General features: G+C 37.8%; 1 protein-coding gene across 1 annotated transcript; it reads right to left on the bottom strand.

Annotated features, from left to right (window-relative positions):
- Positions 1 to 721: 721 nt before the first annotated feature.
- Positions 722 to 5,330, bottom strand: irx6a (iroquois homeobox 6a). The gene is made up of 7 exons (XM_084109680.1): positions 4,964 to 5,330; positions 3,854 to 4,117; positions 3,327 to 3,436; positions 2,932 to 3,227; positions 2,187 to 2,825; positions 1,818 to 1,932; positions 722 to 1,263 (listed from the first exon to the last, which is right to left on the bottom strand). Exons 1-6 carry the CDS (start codon positions 5,027 to 5,029, stop codon positions 1,823 to 1,825), a joined length of 1,485 nt encoding a protein of 494 aa, XP_083965806.1. The 5' UTR covers positions 5,030 to 5,330; the 3' UTR covers positions 722 to 1,263; positions 1,818 to 1,822.
- Positions 5,331 to 16,254: the final 10,924 nt, after the last annotated feature.

A 16,254-nucleotide genomic window follows, 5' to 3' on the forward strand; every position in this document is an offset into this window, starting at 1 on the left:
ACCGCTCCAGTCTAGTTTTTATTTTTCTCGTTTTCATGATCATGTTTTTCTGACAAAAAAAAAAAAAAAGTTTTCTAAAAAAAACCAACAACAATAGGCTACACGTTATGAATCTTGACCGACGAGTTATTATCGTGATAGACTGAAATTTAAATCGAATTAAGCAAAATAAATGCACACTGTTTAACATTTGTCTACACTAGGAAATAGTATAATGGGCTATATAAATAAACGAAAAATACTTTTATCTGTGCTTTTGAACCAGTCCAGCAATTTGCTTTGTTATTTTAATTGGGTGCTTAAAGATCCCCAGGGATTGTTAGTTCGAGCAATTGACTGATCAACATCAAAACACTTGATGCGCGTTTCATGGTATGGATGCTCCCGCGTGACCTCATTGTTAACACAAGAATTGGATGATGATGAACCTGCTCGCGCGCAGTGGAGACAAAGCTGCATTCATAACCAATTCCTGCCTCTCTGAGCCTGAACAGTAACAAAGTGTTTGATGCCAATTCCGATTAAATAATGACAATGAGAAACTGATGTACCCTTTCTTCACACCCTTGCTGAGTCCATTCACGTCTGCGTCTGAATTTATGACCTTCCGACAATGGCCCGGCTTCACGCATAGAGTCAAGAGGATGAACTGATCAGTGCAGAGCTATCTGATTCATTTATAAACAGAAATCATTAAACAAAAATGAGAAAATTTGTTCTTATAAAATATTTTATAAATTACATGACATTTACACACAGTTTATTGAAACTGCCTCAGGAGCACAGTATCACACCTCATTTATTTTTGATTAGTAAATAAAAGTAAAAAGACTGACTGTAAAGTTTACACCAGCTTCCAAAAAAAGTAAATCACATAACATTAAGTACATGACCACAGAGAAATCAATGTAACACACAACAAAACCTTGAAAGGACTCATGGTAACAGATAAATAAAGCTGATGGATAATCAAACAATAAATAGATAAATAGAATTACTAAACTACGATTGCCAATGCAAACATAAGAAATCACAGTTCATTCTCATACATACACAAAACATTGCATAAAGTTATTGACACCATCAAATCATATTGTGCAAAATTATGGCTGCCTCCAGTTTTCACAGTTCCAGAAAGAGACTCATTGCGCTATTATTTCAAGTGTCTGCTGCCATGGGCTTATGGTTCTTCATTGACTCCATTCCATAGTGCATAATGTAGATCATAAAAATGTCCCAGTGTTTATTGGTATTTCTTCAGTCCTAATTCAGAGGAAGAAGGGAAATGTATAAATGTGAGCCAATATTGTGAAAGTTTGGCTATAGGTGAAAATGACAGGTAGCCTAATATTGGATAACTGTGTGATTAAATCCTTGTGATGCAGAATTCTATTACCTCAAATCACACACACATACAGATACTAAATGGAAAGATACATCATTGTTTTTTTAGTTGTGCAGTATAGCAGAAATAGCCAAAGCAATCCAATAACGTTCATCAGTTAGCCGATGGCTACGCAGCACAAATGTTTACTGATATCAGAGATGCTTTACTAGTGGGTATGTGTAATGACATTACAGTCTGTGGCTGTGGGGTGACATATTATGTAATCCTAGATGATTGGATTTCTTTTTTTATTTTTAGAAGAAGAAAAAAACTGTTACCAAACAATAGTTTGCAGATACGTTTATGCATGCAGTCAATGTGTTAATCAGTTTCATTCCTGTCATTATGTGAGAAATATCAGTTATATAAAGACACCCACATAGTGGGTTCAAAAAAGTACATGTGTTAATGTGTGTGCGTTTTCACTCACCTGCCTCACCTCTTCATCACAGGTCTGAATGCAGTGGCCTTAGTGTTCTGGATTGTTGGACACGTGTCATTGTGCTCACTGGATTCTATCTCTGTCTTTCCTGCACTGGGGAAACCTGTAGTAGACACACAAGATCACACCATGGCTAGCTGTTAATAAACAGACTTAACATGTACACAAATGTTTTATTTTGCATATCTATATGTAATTTAGTTTTAAAAAAGTAAGGTATTTTAAATAGGTCAAATATTACACAGTATGTTGATGTTAAGCATTTAGAGTTATGAACAGCTAATAACCTATTCAAACTTTGTGATTTGTTATTTAGTTCATTTTAATAGTTCTGTAGTAAACACAGAGAAGCTGTACCTTCCATTGAGGAGTACTGGCAGGATTCTGTCAGTCCAGGATAGGAAGAAGAGTGAAGTTGAAGGGTCTTGTAGCTCCCGCTACTGTATGCCTTGTGTATCCCCTGTAGTCCTTCTTGGTAAAGGCTTTCAGTATTGCTGAGGTTTGTAGGGTCCTGAAGGCCCTTCAGCTCCCCACACTGCACCCCTTCGACTGTGGGCAGCCTGAGTCCCTGCATGTGACACTCCACGGGCCCAGTCCGTACATCCCCACCGTTCTGCGTGCCTAACACAACCCCTGTGACGGCGGTACGTGCCAGTGACCAGATCCGAGGCTTTTCCGTTGACTCAAAGTGAGAGAGTGTCACAGTGTTTATGGAGGTGGACTGAGGCGAGGGCTGTTGCTGCTGTTGTTTGGATCCCAAAGGATCCAGGTAATCGGGGTTCAGAGGCCCCAAACTCTTTAGACCACAGGGAAAAGATGGGAAGTTCGAGTGGAGAGGGAGGTCAGGGTTACGGTCTCTCTTTGGAGGGGAGGAAGTCGGGAGGTCATCCTGACCTGATTTCTCACAGTCACTGTCCAGCTTGTCACAGTCCTCGTCCTCTATGTCATCCAGGTCACTGAACTGCAGGTCCTGCTCATCCTTACTGTCTTTGGAATCTATGCAAGAGGTTTTTTGTACAAACAACAAACACAGTTTAATACTTTTTATTTTTATTTACAGAATGTTTATTTCATTTATTAACTGACGAGAGTTATGAGGTACCTTTGGTAATGTTGTCTGGGTCACTCTTATTAAGCTCTTCCTTCCTGTCATCGCCTGCTTTGTTTTTAGGGGACCAGGTCATTTTGTTCTCTTTTTTTAGTCTTCTCCTAGCATTGGCAAACCAGGTAGACACTTGCGTGAGAGTCATTTTGGTGATAATGGCCAGCATGATCTTCTCACCCTTTGTAGGGTATGGGTTCCTCCGGTGTTCATAAAGCCATGTTTTAAGAGTGCTCGTTGTCTCACGCGTGGCATTCTTTCTCCGTGTTGACCCATTAAAATCAACTGTCCCATACCTGGATCAAGTTTAAAAGCAGCATCTTTAGAATTTTTTACTTGTATTTTCAGCATGTTTAAATATATCATATTAGAGGTGGGACAGACATAAATCGCACCTGTCGTACTGGTACTGGCCAAGTGAGTGGTCATATGGATAGTAGGCGGCAGGTTGGGTTATAGTGCCATGAAGACTGCCTGACCCCTCTTTGATTTCATATTGTGGGTTCTAGAGACAAAAACAAACAAACAAACAAAAACTTTAATATGTGATGTAGCTTTCATATATTGCTGGTACTGTACTTGGCGAAATACATTTATTATTTAGAATGGAAGCAGCAATTTTATCTTCTTATCATCTCTAAAATATAACTTGCATGATAAGCTATACACACTTTTCTGTTATTTATTTATTTATTTATTTATTTATTATTATTTATAAACCAAGTAGGCCATATTACATCAAGCAGACGACATGCTGTGTCGCTTAATTCATCTGTTTATTTCTTATGATTATTCAGAGTTATTTCACCAGACAGCTAGACAAGCCAAAATAATCAATAACAAGCCGTGACTTGAATGAGTCAATCGATTGAACGGAGGACGCTATATCTTGCTATATCTGATGAGATGATGCTACACGTACCAGGCTGGAGTAGATGGCAGAGGGGTCGGCGCTGTACGGAAAGTAGTTGGCGTAGTTCTGCCCGGCTGCCGCCGCTGCTGCTGCGTAAGGAGAGCCGTACATCCCGAGCGCGGCGTTGAGCTCTGTCCGCGTGCTCGCCAGCAGCCGGTTCTCATAGGAGGGACAGCAGAAGGAGGCTGCGGTCTGAGACGCGCTCGATCCTTCCGTCACCGATCTGGAAATCGAATCGCAGCAAGTCGTACTGGGGTTTGCCGACACGAAGAACTGCATGAAGAAAATTGTGGATAGACATGTCATTTTATATTTGCGTCACAAAACATGCGCGCATTTTCCTTAGTTAAACAAAAGTAAGGTAAGATTACGCGAAGAAGCTTTGTGTAGAACTGAACTCTTCCTTTTGAAACTGTTTTTAAATTGATTCTCGTATGCGTTTTATTTATAGAGATAAGAAGTGCACTTTCATTTGATTTAAGACTTTATTGTGATTTTTGTTAAAATATCAATAAACATATAGATACTTTAAAAAAGCGAACCTTATTTTTTGTGAGCTGATTTACTTGTTTAGTGTAAAAACAACAACAACAACAACAACAACAACAGTGTTTTGTCAAAGCTGAAAGTAAAACTTTCTAAGTTGTGCGTCAGGGAAAGAAAGTTAACCACCAGCAAGCGCGGATTCTTTTGACAATATAGGCGTATTTTTACACTAAAATAAAACTATAAGTGGTTGTAAGTCATGATGTCGAAATTATCTATCCGTTATCTGTAAATGTAGGCTATAATTAGTTTAGTCACACAGACTGTAAAGGCTACCGGCAAAGGGAGGAGTCTCGCTTTCACTCCGAACAATTACACCGTAAAGGTAATTTACACGTTTACAACAACACGTGAGGTCATTTATAATTCAAATAACCCATTACTATAAATATTGACAAACCCCACGATATCGGCTAACTTTAGTTTAGGACTTACTTAGTGACAGAACAATCTGCTGGTGCCTAATGTCAGTTACCGAGTACAGAGATCATGACAGAATGTGGAAAAAAACACCCAATGCATGCGCGCTCATTAAGAACCTTCATGAGAAAAATATCTAATTGTCATGCTTACCTGAGAAGTTGCATTGTAAGGATATCCAAACTGAGAGAAAGACATAGCTGCTTCTTTTGTTACCATAAGCAATATTCTTCTCCTGCTGATCGATTGAAACCAAATCTACTTCAAATCCACCGTCTTACACACATTTCCACACTCGGCCTTTCGCTCAATAATAGATGACTGCACTTAACTGGGAAGCTCTGAGGATGTTTACGCCAGCCCTAGTTTTATATGTATAAGATAATCCCTTAAGGAAATGAAAAATTAGAGTTAAGCTTCATCAAGTACAAAAATATTGTTGTTAAACAGCTGTAGAAAGCTTAAAGGATAACGTAAGACTTGCAAGATATGAACTTGTGGTTGTGCTATTATTTGTGCCTCTATAGTTCTTTAGAATTCATCCATGCACGGGTATCAGTGTGACGTCATTCTAATCCCGGGACGGCGAGGATAGAATGATGTCTTTGCCAATCACGTCATGCTTCGCGCTTTTCTTGAGGTGTGTTTTGCACACCCCTGTCCCCTCTGTTTTTTCCCCCCTTTTCTTTTTAAACAGTAGTGTATTTTAAGACTTAGAGCGCAAAAAGTATCACTGGGCTTGCTGAAAGCAATAGAATGAATATTGGCTAAATATATAGGCCTAAACATTTTTTTTTTTTTTTTTTTGTAAATAAATTGTAACACTCAATCAACTTCAAGATTATTTTGGATATATTTATATGGAAATTATGTTGTAATGCCAAATAACTCTTTATTACCTGTTAGATATCCGTGCTCTCTTTAATTCCGTCCATGTCAATATTTTAGTTATGCAAAATATTTTCAGGTTTATAAAGATTATATATCACAATATATCAGATTTAATAACTATAATTTATTTTTATATAAAAGATCTAATAATATATTTATCTTTTATCCATCTTATCTATACAATTATGCTCTCGATTACTCTCTTATTATTATTATTATTATTATTATTATTATTATTATTATTACATTTCAGACACTACGCTGATGATGAGCAAATGAACTGAAGAGGGATCCTTGCTCGCATCTGTCTGACCGATCAGAGGTCCGACCTGATGTTAATTGCGATGATGTTTCCATCTCTCTCTATTAGAGAGAGGGCCAGTCCCGGCAGACGTGAAGAGAACCTCTGGCAGGTCAACAGAAAACTGATTGATGCGTATCTCGGGACCTACGCGACCATTACGAGAAATGCGTAATTGCATCAATTAACAAATGGATATGGCCTTGTTTAACCAGCGAGTTACACCGTGAAAATATGCCTTTGAGGTGAAATTAGACGATCAGAATGGAACCGAGAGAGAGAGAGAGAGAGAGAGAGAGAGAGAGAAATTAGCTGAATCTCTCAAGTCTAATTATACGGCAGTAGTGGGAGGCGACGGGAACAGCATTCTAATTGAAGGATGCGTACTTGAAAGGTATGGTAGAAATAACGCTCCCTCACGCGGAATAAGTCTGGATAAAGCTTAATACATGCCGTTTTATTAAATGTTTTAGACAATATAATTACAAGACCCCTCCCCCCTCACACACACACACACACACACACAGGCACGTTAGTTTTTCATGGTGGGAACATGATTTAGGCCTAGGTTGTTTTGATTCTGATATTATTATTTTTTGCATTTTAAATTACCATTAAGATATTATTTAGCCTTTTTATTAACCAGTTTTACTGGTGAAGAAATGTTGATTTCATCGCTGTGGTTACATGTGGAGTGTAGTAAAGGCAAAATACCCCCGTCTTTATCCTACGACTTAAATTAGCCAATATCATCACCCTGTGAAATATTCATTTAATTTACTGTGGGATATCTGAAATAAAGGAACTGAGTAGGCCTATATTGTACTTCGCCATTCCTCACGCGCAGCAGGCTACAGCGGTCACTTCCAAGCTCGTGACAATCAGCAACAATCTCCTCTTCTCTCATTTAAAAAAAAATACTTTTCAGGATAATATGAGATGAATAGTTCAATGACCCTGCTTAAAAAGGACTAGGACCGTGTCCACGGTGATCTTTTTGCGATTACAAGCTCAATCTTCGAGAGGCGCCAGAGAGCTGCGAGTAAGTGAACGGCCGTGATGGAGCTGGTAGGCTGTAACGACGGGAGCCTACAGGCCCATCAAGTGCCACGTTCAGTTCAACTCACCACAGTCTCAACATATTCTGAGTCGAGCATTTGGTAAACAGAGAAGTATAAAAAAGAAACAATTTAGCAGATATGATTTATTCTCATGAAGAAGATTAACTGTCAATTAAACGGACTGTTTAAAAATAAAACTTCTGTCATCATCTATTCTCTCAGTATGTCATTTCCAGACCGACATTCTTTCTTCTGCGGAACACAAAAGAATATATTTTGAAGAATGTTAGTATAGCCAAACAGTTTTGTTGACCATTGGCTGCCATTGTATGGACAACAACATTTCTCAAAATATCTATATTTTTTTATGTTCCACAGAAGAAATAGGCTATATCAATATAAAATCATTCAAATATAATGGACTTTTGACTCGAAACCCTAGATATAGCCCATGTGCTAACTAGCCAGGGTCTCTCCAATATAAGGTTTTACATTACTTTGCTAGTAATCAAATAGGAAAATAAATAAGTCTGATTATTGAGGATTTTCAAAAAGCAGTAGTCAAACTCTAATTTAAATGCACTATCCCCACGTATCCCCATGTGTTATAGATCAGAGATTCTCTCCAGTTACGAGCACAATAAGAGGAAGAGGAAGGTCAGAATACCCTATGTAATAGTTTACTGTAGTTTCTCTAAAGCCTTTTGCAAGGGCATGCATGATAGCCCAAGTACATATTGGCAGCCTCATCCATAATGCATGTGGAGCAGCGCCTGATGATCAGTACTGGGGGTGGAGGGGGGTTGTAAGTTAAATCAACCTTAATTGAAGAGGTAGAGCGCACTGACCAGTCCTACACACCTATCACTTTCCATCCCTATTGGTCTCACTGCTTTCAGGATCTTATAAGCTCGTTTCTGAGATGAAACCATCACATCCATTCCTTAAAACATTCTTTCAAAGGGTATACCGGTAGATGTATATAAGGATAGTTTTTACGTTTCCCAAACTTTGAATTATAGCATTTTCTGTGACGAGGGAATTTAAAATGTGAATGGTCTCTTCGTTTACCTATGTGTGTGTGTGTGTGTGTGTGTGTGTGTGTGTGTGTGTGTGTGTGTGTGTGTGTGTGTGTGTGTCTGGGCCTCTGTTAGCCTTGCATAGGGATTATGGAGGCGCAAAGCCTCACAGCAGAAAGGTTAAACCAACAGCCAGCTTCACCTTCTCATTTAATACATTTTTCAGGCTGCTTTAATGAATTTCACAAAGCTTTTCTGCTTTTTCATAAGACAGATCAGAGCTTTTTTATGAAATAATAATAAGGTACTGCTCAGAGAGGGGCAGAGTGAAGGGGAGGGGACACTAAGGATCGAAGCAGAGTGATATCTCATTAAACAAGTCTGATATTCCTGATATATTCAGATGAATCCCAGACATACAAGATCCTGAATTATTGCTCACTGTCTCTGCTTGCTTCATTGCTGGCCAGGTATTAACACTGCTAAATTATCCAAAAATTGAAAAGAAAGTAATAAATATTCTAATGAGAAGCCCTCAAATTATAGTGGATGTGGCCATAACAGTGCCCAGCAAAATCCAAAACAAACTTCATCTAAGCAGATGGATAAATTGACCAGAGTAAGGGAGACTGAAACTTTATTCTTCAATTATCTTCATGAGGTAATAAAGTTATCAATCCAGCTATGTTAATAAAAGCTTTGCATTTCATGCAATAAAGTTGGAATGGCATCGACGTCTGATCCCCAATGTCAAGCTTGAAATCATATAATTGCTCCATTTTCTGTAAATGGTTGATTACTCATTCTATTATTGCAATAATTATTGTTTTAAAACATGGTACATATGCCTAAACCAGTTATTCTTATGGAGTATATTACATTATTATTATTATGGAATTTAGAACTTGTGATGGCAAACAAAAGACACTACACACTACTTTTGGAGATTTGTGTCCCTGGATGAATGTATGGGTGCATTATAGTTTATAATGTACATTTAAGTTTCTTCTTTACTGTTTTCTTGAGTTTGTGTGAGCAGGGCTGGTAGCACCTCTGAATGCCCCAATGCAATTTTATCAGTGTTTCTGTGCTGTCAGGGATTTGTAACTTGTTACACAGAGGTTTAACTGGCAGATACTTGGATGACTCATTCAGTGTCTCAGTGTATTTCTAAAAATGCTCTCTAGTGAGTTTGTTGAATCTTTTGCATATGCATGTGCACATGTATGCATGTTGTCTTCATATTATATATGCTATAGTTTAAATATATGTTGTGTAAGGCACCACTGTGTAAAGCAGAACACGGTATTGAAGAATATGCTAATTTGGTGCTCAAGAAACATTTCTTATTAACCATGTTGAAAACAGTTGTGCTGCTAATTTTTTTTATTTTTTTATTTTTTTGTTGAAACTGTCATGCATTTATTTGAAATATAAACATTTTCTAACACTATAATTGTCTTTACTGCCAGTAAAGTCTTTTCTGACGTTTGATTAATTTACTGCATCCTTGCTGAATAAAATGATTAATTTGTAAAAATCTTACTGACCTCAAACTGGAATGACATGACGGTGTATACATGATGACATTATTATTATTTTTTTTTTTTTTTAAATTGGCTGTAAATGCACATGTAATGCTCAGAGTATGGCAACTTGTGAAATATGTTCAAAGCACTGATCTGTTCATCTTGCCAGTAAACTGTGGGGACAAATAAGTCCAGTATTACATTAGTGTCTCAGTAATTATAACCATTCATCATGATCTGTGTAGATGACAACATCTGCAACATCTTGTGTGGTTCTAAAACTTCTGTAACTCTAGTCATCTTCTCCTCTGTGACCCCTTTCTCTTCCTCTCCTTCTCTCTCTTCTCAATGCGCTTGTGGCCCCCTTGAAAAGGTCCCATCTGCAAATGCTTGTGGGTGGTTAACCAAATGCTGGTGCCAAGTCATACAAATAGCCATGCTTGGTGTTTGTTTGCATAAACACTTCTGAGAGGTTGCACTGTTTTGTAGCTGTTTCTTACAGTTGGTTGGAGGTTGAAGGGCTGCGACAGAAACACGGGGGATACGGTTCATTGCAAGGTCCCAATCTCCATTACTTGGGTCTGGATTCTGAAGACTGTAGTGCTTTTGGTGTGCAGGGCAGGATAGTATGGTTAAGTCAAATGTTTTTTCAAACATTAAAGTAATCCAGGATGTTGTGATGTCAAATTTACTTTTTCACTTGCTCTTACTTCAAAGCCTCGTCTTGGGTACCATGCAGTATTAGTCAGGAGAAGTCCAACTAATTGAGAAGTTTTCTTTCACTTTTGATTTTACTCCTCGATTGAAAGAACGCCAGAAGGGGGAAAATGTTGAGCCGTGTAGGACGGGAGAATTAAAGATTAAGTTACATGTACAGGCAGAAAAGAACATTCGTTTATCCCGTATTATGACCGCACATTTAGTTTCAGGTTTTCATCCCTGGGATTTAGGAGCAACTGAAAATGACCAATTGGTAGTCATCATCACGTAACTGTTGTTATTCTGTAGGTTTAAGAAAATTGACCTGACTGCTTTTATCTTCAGGTAAGAGTGTGCCACACCAGAGGTAAGTGGGAACAGACAGGCACTGTTGAAGCCCACTCACATGCCCACAGACAAAAGTGCCTCTCCTGCAATGACAGTTCAATTGCTGAGGCCTCTGGTCCTCATTTGCAGGCCAGGCACTGGAGAGGTTTTACTTCTCCATGCTTGCTCTCAAACGCAAGCCAGATGGCTCTAAAAATATTTCCTCCACACATTTTATTTTCATCTTTCCAGTCAAAGCCTTGTCGTGTCAGTACTTAATGGTGCATTATTTCTGATGTGAAACCAATGTTCTCAACCTAGTAAAAAAAACAAATCATTGTCCTAAACTAGCATTTCTTGTAATTTCTCTCTCTTTTCCATGGCCAAACATTGCTGTTCATGAAGCTAAAAATGATTTGTGATTGGCAAGACTAGACAAATAAATAAAGAAGTGCTAGATTTATGTATCTTTCATACTTTCTCTATTTCCTCTTCGATATAAACTTTAGCCTTTGGCAAAAAAAAAAAAAAAAAGACTGTGCTGTTTTATCCCAGACACAGCTTGGATTCACTTCACTCTCATGTAACACCCTAGGAATGTCAACCCGTACTCATTTTACTGTGTTGTGGATTTTCATTTCCAGGACACAATGCTGTTACCGTGGAGTGCCATTCAGACATGGCTATTTCATTTCATTTTTTCATTCAAATCACATGCATTATGTACCTCCAGAACCGACTGAGGTTATTTTCCCCAAACTGGAATCTGGTTTTCACTATAGCAGGCCTATTGGGAACAAAAATTCCCTTTGCAGAACTTAAAAGCAGATGTTACATAGCTGCCAACATCAAACACTCTTGTTAACTGTATAGAAAGTGAAATTAAATACCTTTGATTGCAGAAGTAGCTGGTTATTGTAAACTAGTTCTCAACATGGCTCTTACATAGCCCTTGACCTGGGCTTGGCCGCACATGCCTCATCAAATTTCAAAACCAACTGCAGCTTTTCATTTTTACTGCTAATTCCTGATTAGCAGATTGCCAAGCTTACTTTGGGGACTGAGAAACTTGTATCAACCCGTATAGGTGTTTCCTTTATTGTTTTAGAGTCAGCTTCTCTAAATAAACACAGATTAAAGCAGTGTTTTGGTGCTTGAAATGCAATATAGTGCCTTTAAGATTTTTGCCGGCCCAGCAGTTTTCTCTGACATGGATATCAGGTTCAGTTGTTCTAGTCAACCATATTATCTTAAGAAATTAGTGCAGAACCGTTGGTAGTTACAATATTTATTTATTATTTATTTTATGAATTTTATGAAGTTTAGTGACAACATGTTACAATGTTTACATTGTACAATGACTGGTAGGATACAGTTTTTATTATTGCTTGACAAAAAATTCAAGATTTCAATTCCATTCTTGTGATTTGATTCTGATTTTGATTCAATATTGACTAATTTGGATACATGTTTATTTTAAATTTTATTTTTTTTAAATAATCTCACCTAATGCTGTAAACATAGAGGGCCCAATCTGCTGGTATTATTAAAGGTTAAAAATAACAAATTAAATTAAGTTTTTGTTATAATAACAATTATTTAATGACATAAGTAAAAATATAATAAATATGTAATATAGTGCTCAGCAAAATCTCCTCTCTAGCTATTTTTTTTCTATTCAATTAACATGCTATGGTCATTAAATGGCTTTCCTGAGGTAAATGTAACCTTATGTGACATAATTGTTCTCCTGCTGTTATATTGACCTCTTTCCGTGGTTGAAAAACACTAATTGGTCGATATTATGTATACTTTCGGTAAGTTGTACTGCATCTTTAAATAAAAAAGTAACACATGATCGGTTCACGTGCACTTGAACTGAGGCGCTCAGCGATCTGTCATGTCACATTTACAAGCGCCAAACGTATTTTTGTCTGAATTTCGTAATGAAATTGACGGAATCTAAGAGCTGAGAATTAGTTTAATATTAAAAGTACCTCTTTGCTCCGCAATTTTTCTGTGCGTGAGAAAATGGATGTGTGGCGTGAGAGCGTGTGAAAAGTGTCAATTGCGTGAGTCTCACGCTCAATGCGTGAGAGTTGGCAGCCCTGCAGTAAGACTTCAAAACACAAATTAAAGCTACAATATGTAAGATTTTTGTAATAAAATATCCCAAAATCACTTGCACAGTGTGATATATTTCCTGCAGTTGTGTAGCCTACTTCCAATATCCCAAAAGTTTCCAAAGATTTTTAATTTCAGAGAAATTCCGATTTTAAATAATGGCTCGTCCCTGTCCCACTTGTCGCCTGTCAATGACGTAATATCTGCGTTATCCCTATCCCTATAACCACGCCCTTATTTGTCATACATTTTATATCTAAATACGATCTAAACCAGGGGTGTCAAACTCATTTTCACTGAGGGCCACTTCAGCATTATGGCTGATGAGCCCGAAACATCAGGGGCTGGGTAAAATAATTTGATACAGAAAATAATGTATTATATATGCAGGGGCAAACTGCCTCAAAAATTCAGCCTTGGCATATTCAAATGTGAGGTAGTTAGGGGGGTTCGGGGACATGCTCCCCCGAGAAAATTTGGATTTCTCGGACCTACATATGTGCATTTTAAGGTGTTTAAAGGCCAAAAATTTGGATAACAATAGCTTTAAAAGCATGTCAGTGGGCAGTAGCATAAATTATTTGTCAAGATAACAGATTCTTAAACATGAGAATGAGGATAAATGTTGCAATGAATGATCCACACTTCAAAATGGAAATGCAGAATGTTTCTGCTTATTGTTGACAATACACAATCACATATTCCAAACAGGAATGGCCTTAAATGAGAAATCTTTCAAGGATTATTTTGCATAGATGTTACATTTCAATCAAAAACCAGTGCAATCTTTTTGTGTCCAGAGGCAAATGAGCAATTTATATTACCATTAAAGATTGGTTTCAGCAACTTGTTTCTTTCCTGAGTTAATGTTTTTGGCACTAATCAGTTTAAAGTTCAATTGTTCACTCATAAAGACAGTCACTTGTCGCCACCTACTGGCTTAATGATGCAAGTGGCGCAAACACAGACAAGCGGAGTGATACAAATGGTGAATAATATTATATTAAATATTATGTAATATATTTAATATATTTAAATAAATATATTATTATATTAAAATAATATAAAATATCAATATATTATTATTCAATCAGTTCTATGCAGCAGAATCAGATTTAACAGATTTATTTTTTGACCAATTGTCAAAATAAAGTATAGTCCTACAAAGCTATTTTTTATCAGAGCATGAGCAGAGCAGGGAGAACGAGAGGATCGTGTGATTCGTGTAATTTTATCAGTGTTGCCCAGATTCGTGTAATTTTATGGTGTGTAAGTATACACACCATGTTACTTACAGCACAGTAAGAAACAATGCCAGAGAAATTTCATGTCGGCACGTTTTTTTTTTTTGCGGACTTTGCCTTTCCGGTGAGCGTGAGCAGAGCTCGCAACACAAACACACACACACGGAGGTTGCTTGCGGAACATTGAGCAGAACGCGCTGTGAACACGGAGCGGAGAGCACAGCGCGCACACACAGCAGAACGCGCTTATAAGTTATGCATCTTCGGAAGCGGACTCGCACGCAAAGTCATTTAACACGCTGAGCCAGAGTCAAACCATCGCCGAACACGGACGGAGGGGCGCCGGCTTTTTAGTATCTTTCTGCCAAAAAACGAAAATGTTATTTTCGGCCGAAAATTTTCGGCAGCCTAAATTTCGTTGCCCGCGGGCCTTGAGTTTGACACATGTGATCTAAACTAACGAGTCAGAAAAAAATTCACCCCCCTCACAGTTGTCAGGCACTCGGAAGCTATCGAAAAATACAATAAAAGTCCATGGGACCAACCTGTAAAAGCATGAATTTATGCTGTGAAAACGGACATTTTAACATGGGGTCTATGGACATTTGCTCCCTTTTGGGACCTCCCTCTAGCGGATTTTCGATGTATTGCATTTTTTCGCACTTCCGGGTAGGCTTCATTTTTCAGATCAGAATGTTGCCGCTTGGTTTCTGCTCGTACTGCCATAGTAACCATGGCGACAGACGTGGACAACTGCGTTAGCCTACGTAGTGGCACGCTCAAGCTGTTGTTGTTTCGTTCAAACATCATGGACCATGGCAAGCAGACTTTGGGACAAAAGGAGAACTAAAACGAGGATCAATATCAGCGTGGCGTTTTCGAGATGCCAAGAGCTCCACGTCCGTGACAAACTTCGACTTGACAGAGACACCTCTCTTGCATGTACTTTATTAGACAGGTGAGCAAATGTACATAAAATTAATCAATGTTATATAGCTCAACATGATAAAATGTTAGAATATGATCAGTATGTTATTCTACTGTTGATCTAGCTTACTGCTAGTCTCATGGAGACAAACTAACACATAGAATAACATTATAACGTTAACTTTCAACACACTCAAATGCAGTTTAGTGTGATAGTGTAGACCAAGTGAAACAGCGCTGCGTTACCTCACAAGTTTCATTCGTCTAATAAACTGACCTGTGTGAATATTAATTCAGCACTTGCGGGTAGTTTGAATGAAATGTCCTTATTCCTTTATATCCGCGGGACTCGCGTGTGGCGCTGATATCTGTCTCTCATTAGCAATCGCGACCTGCTTCACAGTCATGTTAAAAACATCAATGTATTCACTCCATAAACATTATTAGATCCTTCGGCATTACGACAAGTTCCATAATTCCGCTTATACGTCATCAACCGACACCTTTGTTATTGTAAGAGGTTAGCGTCCCCTATCTATTTTACAGATATTTTTAGATATTTTTAATGAGAGGTTTCTATTCCTCCATTAAAAGTCCAGGTAACCAAAACTTAAAAGATCCAAAAAAAAAAAAGGTTATACAACTAATAAAACTAATGACCATATGAATATAGGCTAGTCGTTTAATCCAAGTCTTGTGTAGAGACACAATTTTACGCTTTAAATGATGAACAGACATAAGACCCTATCATACACCTGGCGCAATCATAATATAATCATAAATACAGTGCATGTTCACAATAACAGTTTAAAAAAATAAAAGATTTGATTTAAACTGTTTTACATCTGATATACACATTTATTGTCAAATTTGCCACTTTTTGGATGTGAGCAAAAACTAACAGTTTGTGTGTGTCTCTCTTTAAATGAAAATGAGTTGCTCTCCGGCCCCTTGCTTAGGATACAATAACAAAACATGCACATCTCACTCATCCAAAATCTCAGAAATAACCTGTACCGGAGTGCAGTCTTACAAAGAGACTCAGGAAGAGATTGCAACTTGCAACTGTTAGACTGCACCTGGACGTTTCTGAATGGTTAGTGGATACATTTATGTAGTTGTGGAGTTACATTGATGCATCTCATCTTGCATGTACCATCATCATGTTTAACTTTTACACAAGTTGACACAGTTCCCTGAGGTCTTTATAAGACAGCTGTCACGATCCCTGTACTGTATTGTGTTTTGTAGGACTTTTATGTTGAAGTATATTCTTAGTTCCCCATTGTTTCTGTGTTACTTCCCGTGTTTGGTTCCAGTTT

Source organism: Abramis brama (assembly GCF_963993115.1).
Source record: "Abramis brama genome assembly, chromosome: 3".
NCBI lineage: Eukaryota > Metazoa > Chordata > Actinopteri > Cypriniformes > Leuciscidae > Abramis > Abramis brama.

Coding starts and splice junctions, on each gene's coding strand:
- irx6a (XM_084109680.1), bottom strand. CDS start 5,029: ATGGTAACAAAAGAAGCAGCTATGTCTTTCTCTCAGTTTGGATATCCT. Junction 2,826..2,931: donor CCCAGACAACATTACCAAAG/GTACCTCATAAC, acceptor CCTCTTGCATAG/ATTCCAAAGACAGTAAGGAT. Junction 1,933..2,186: donor CCAGTACTCCTCAATGGAAG/GTACAGCTTCTC, acceptor TGTCTACTACAG/GTTTCCCCAGTGCAGGAAAG.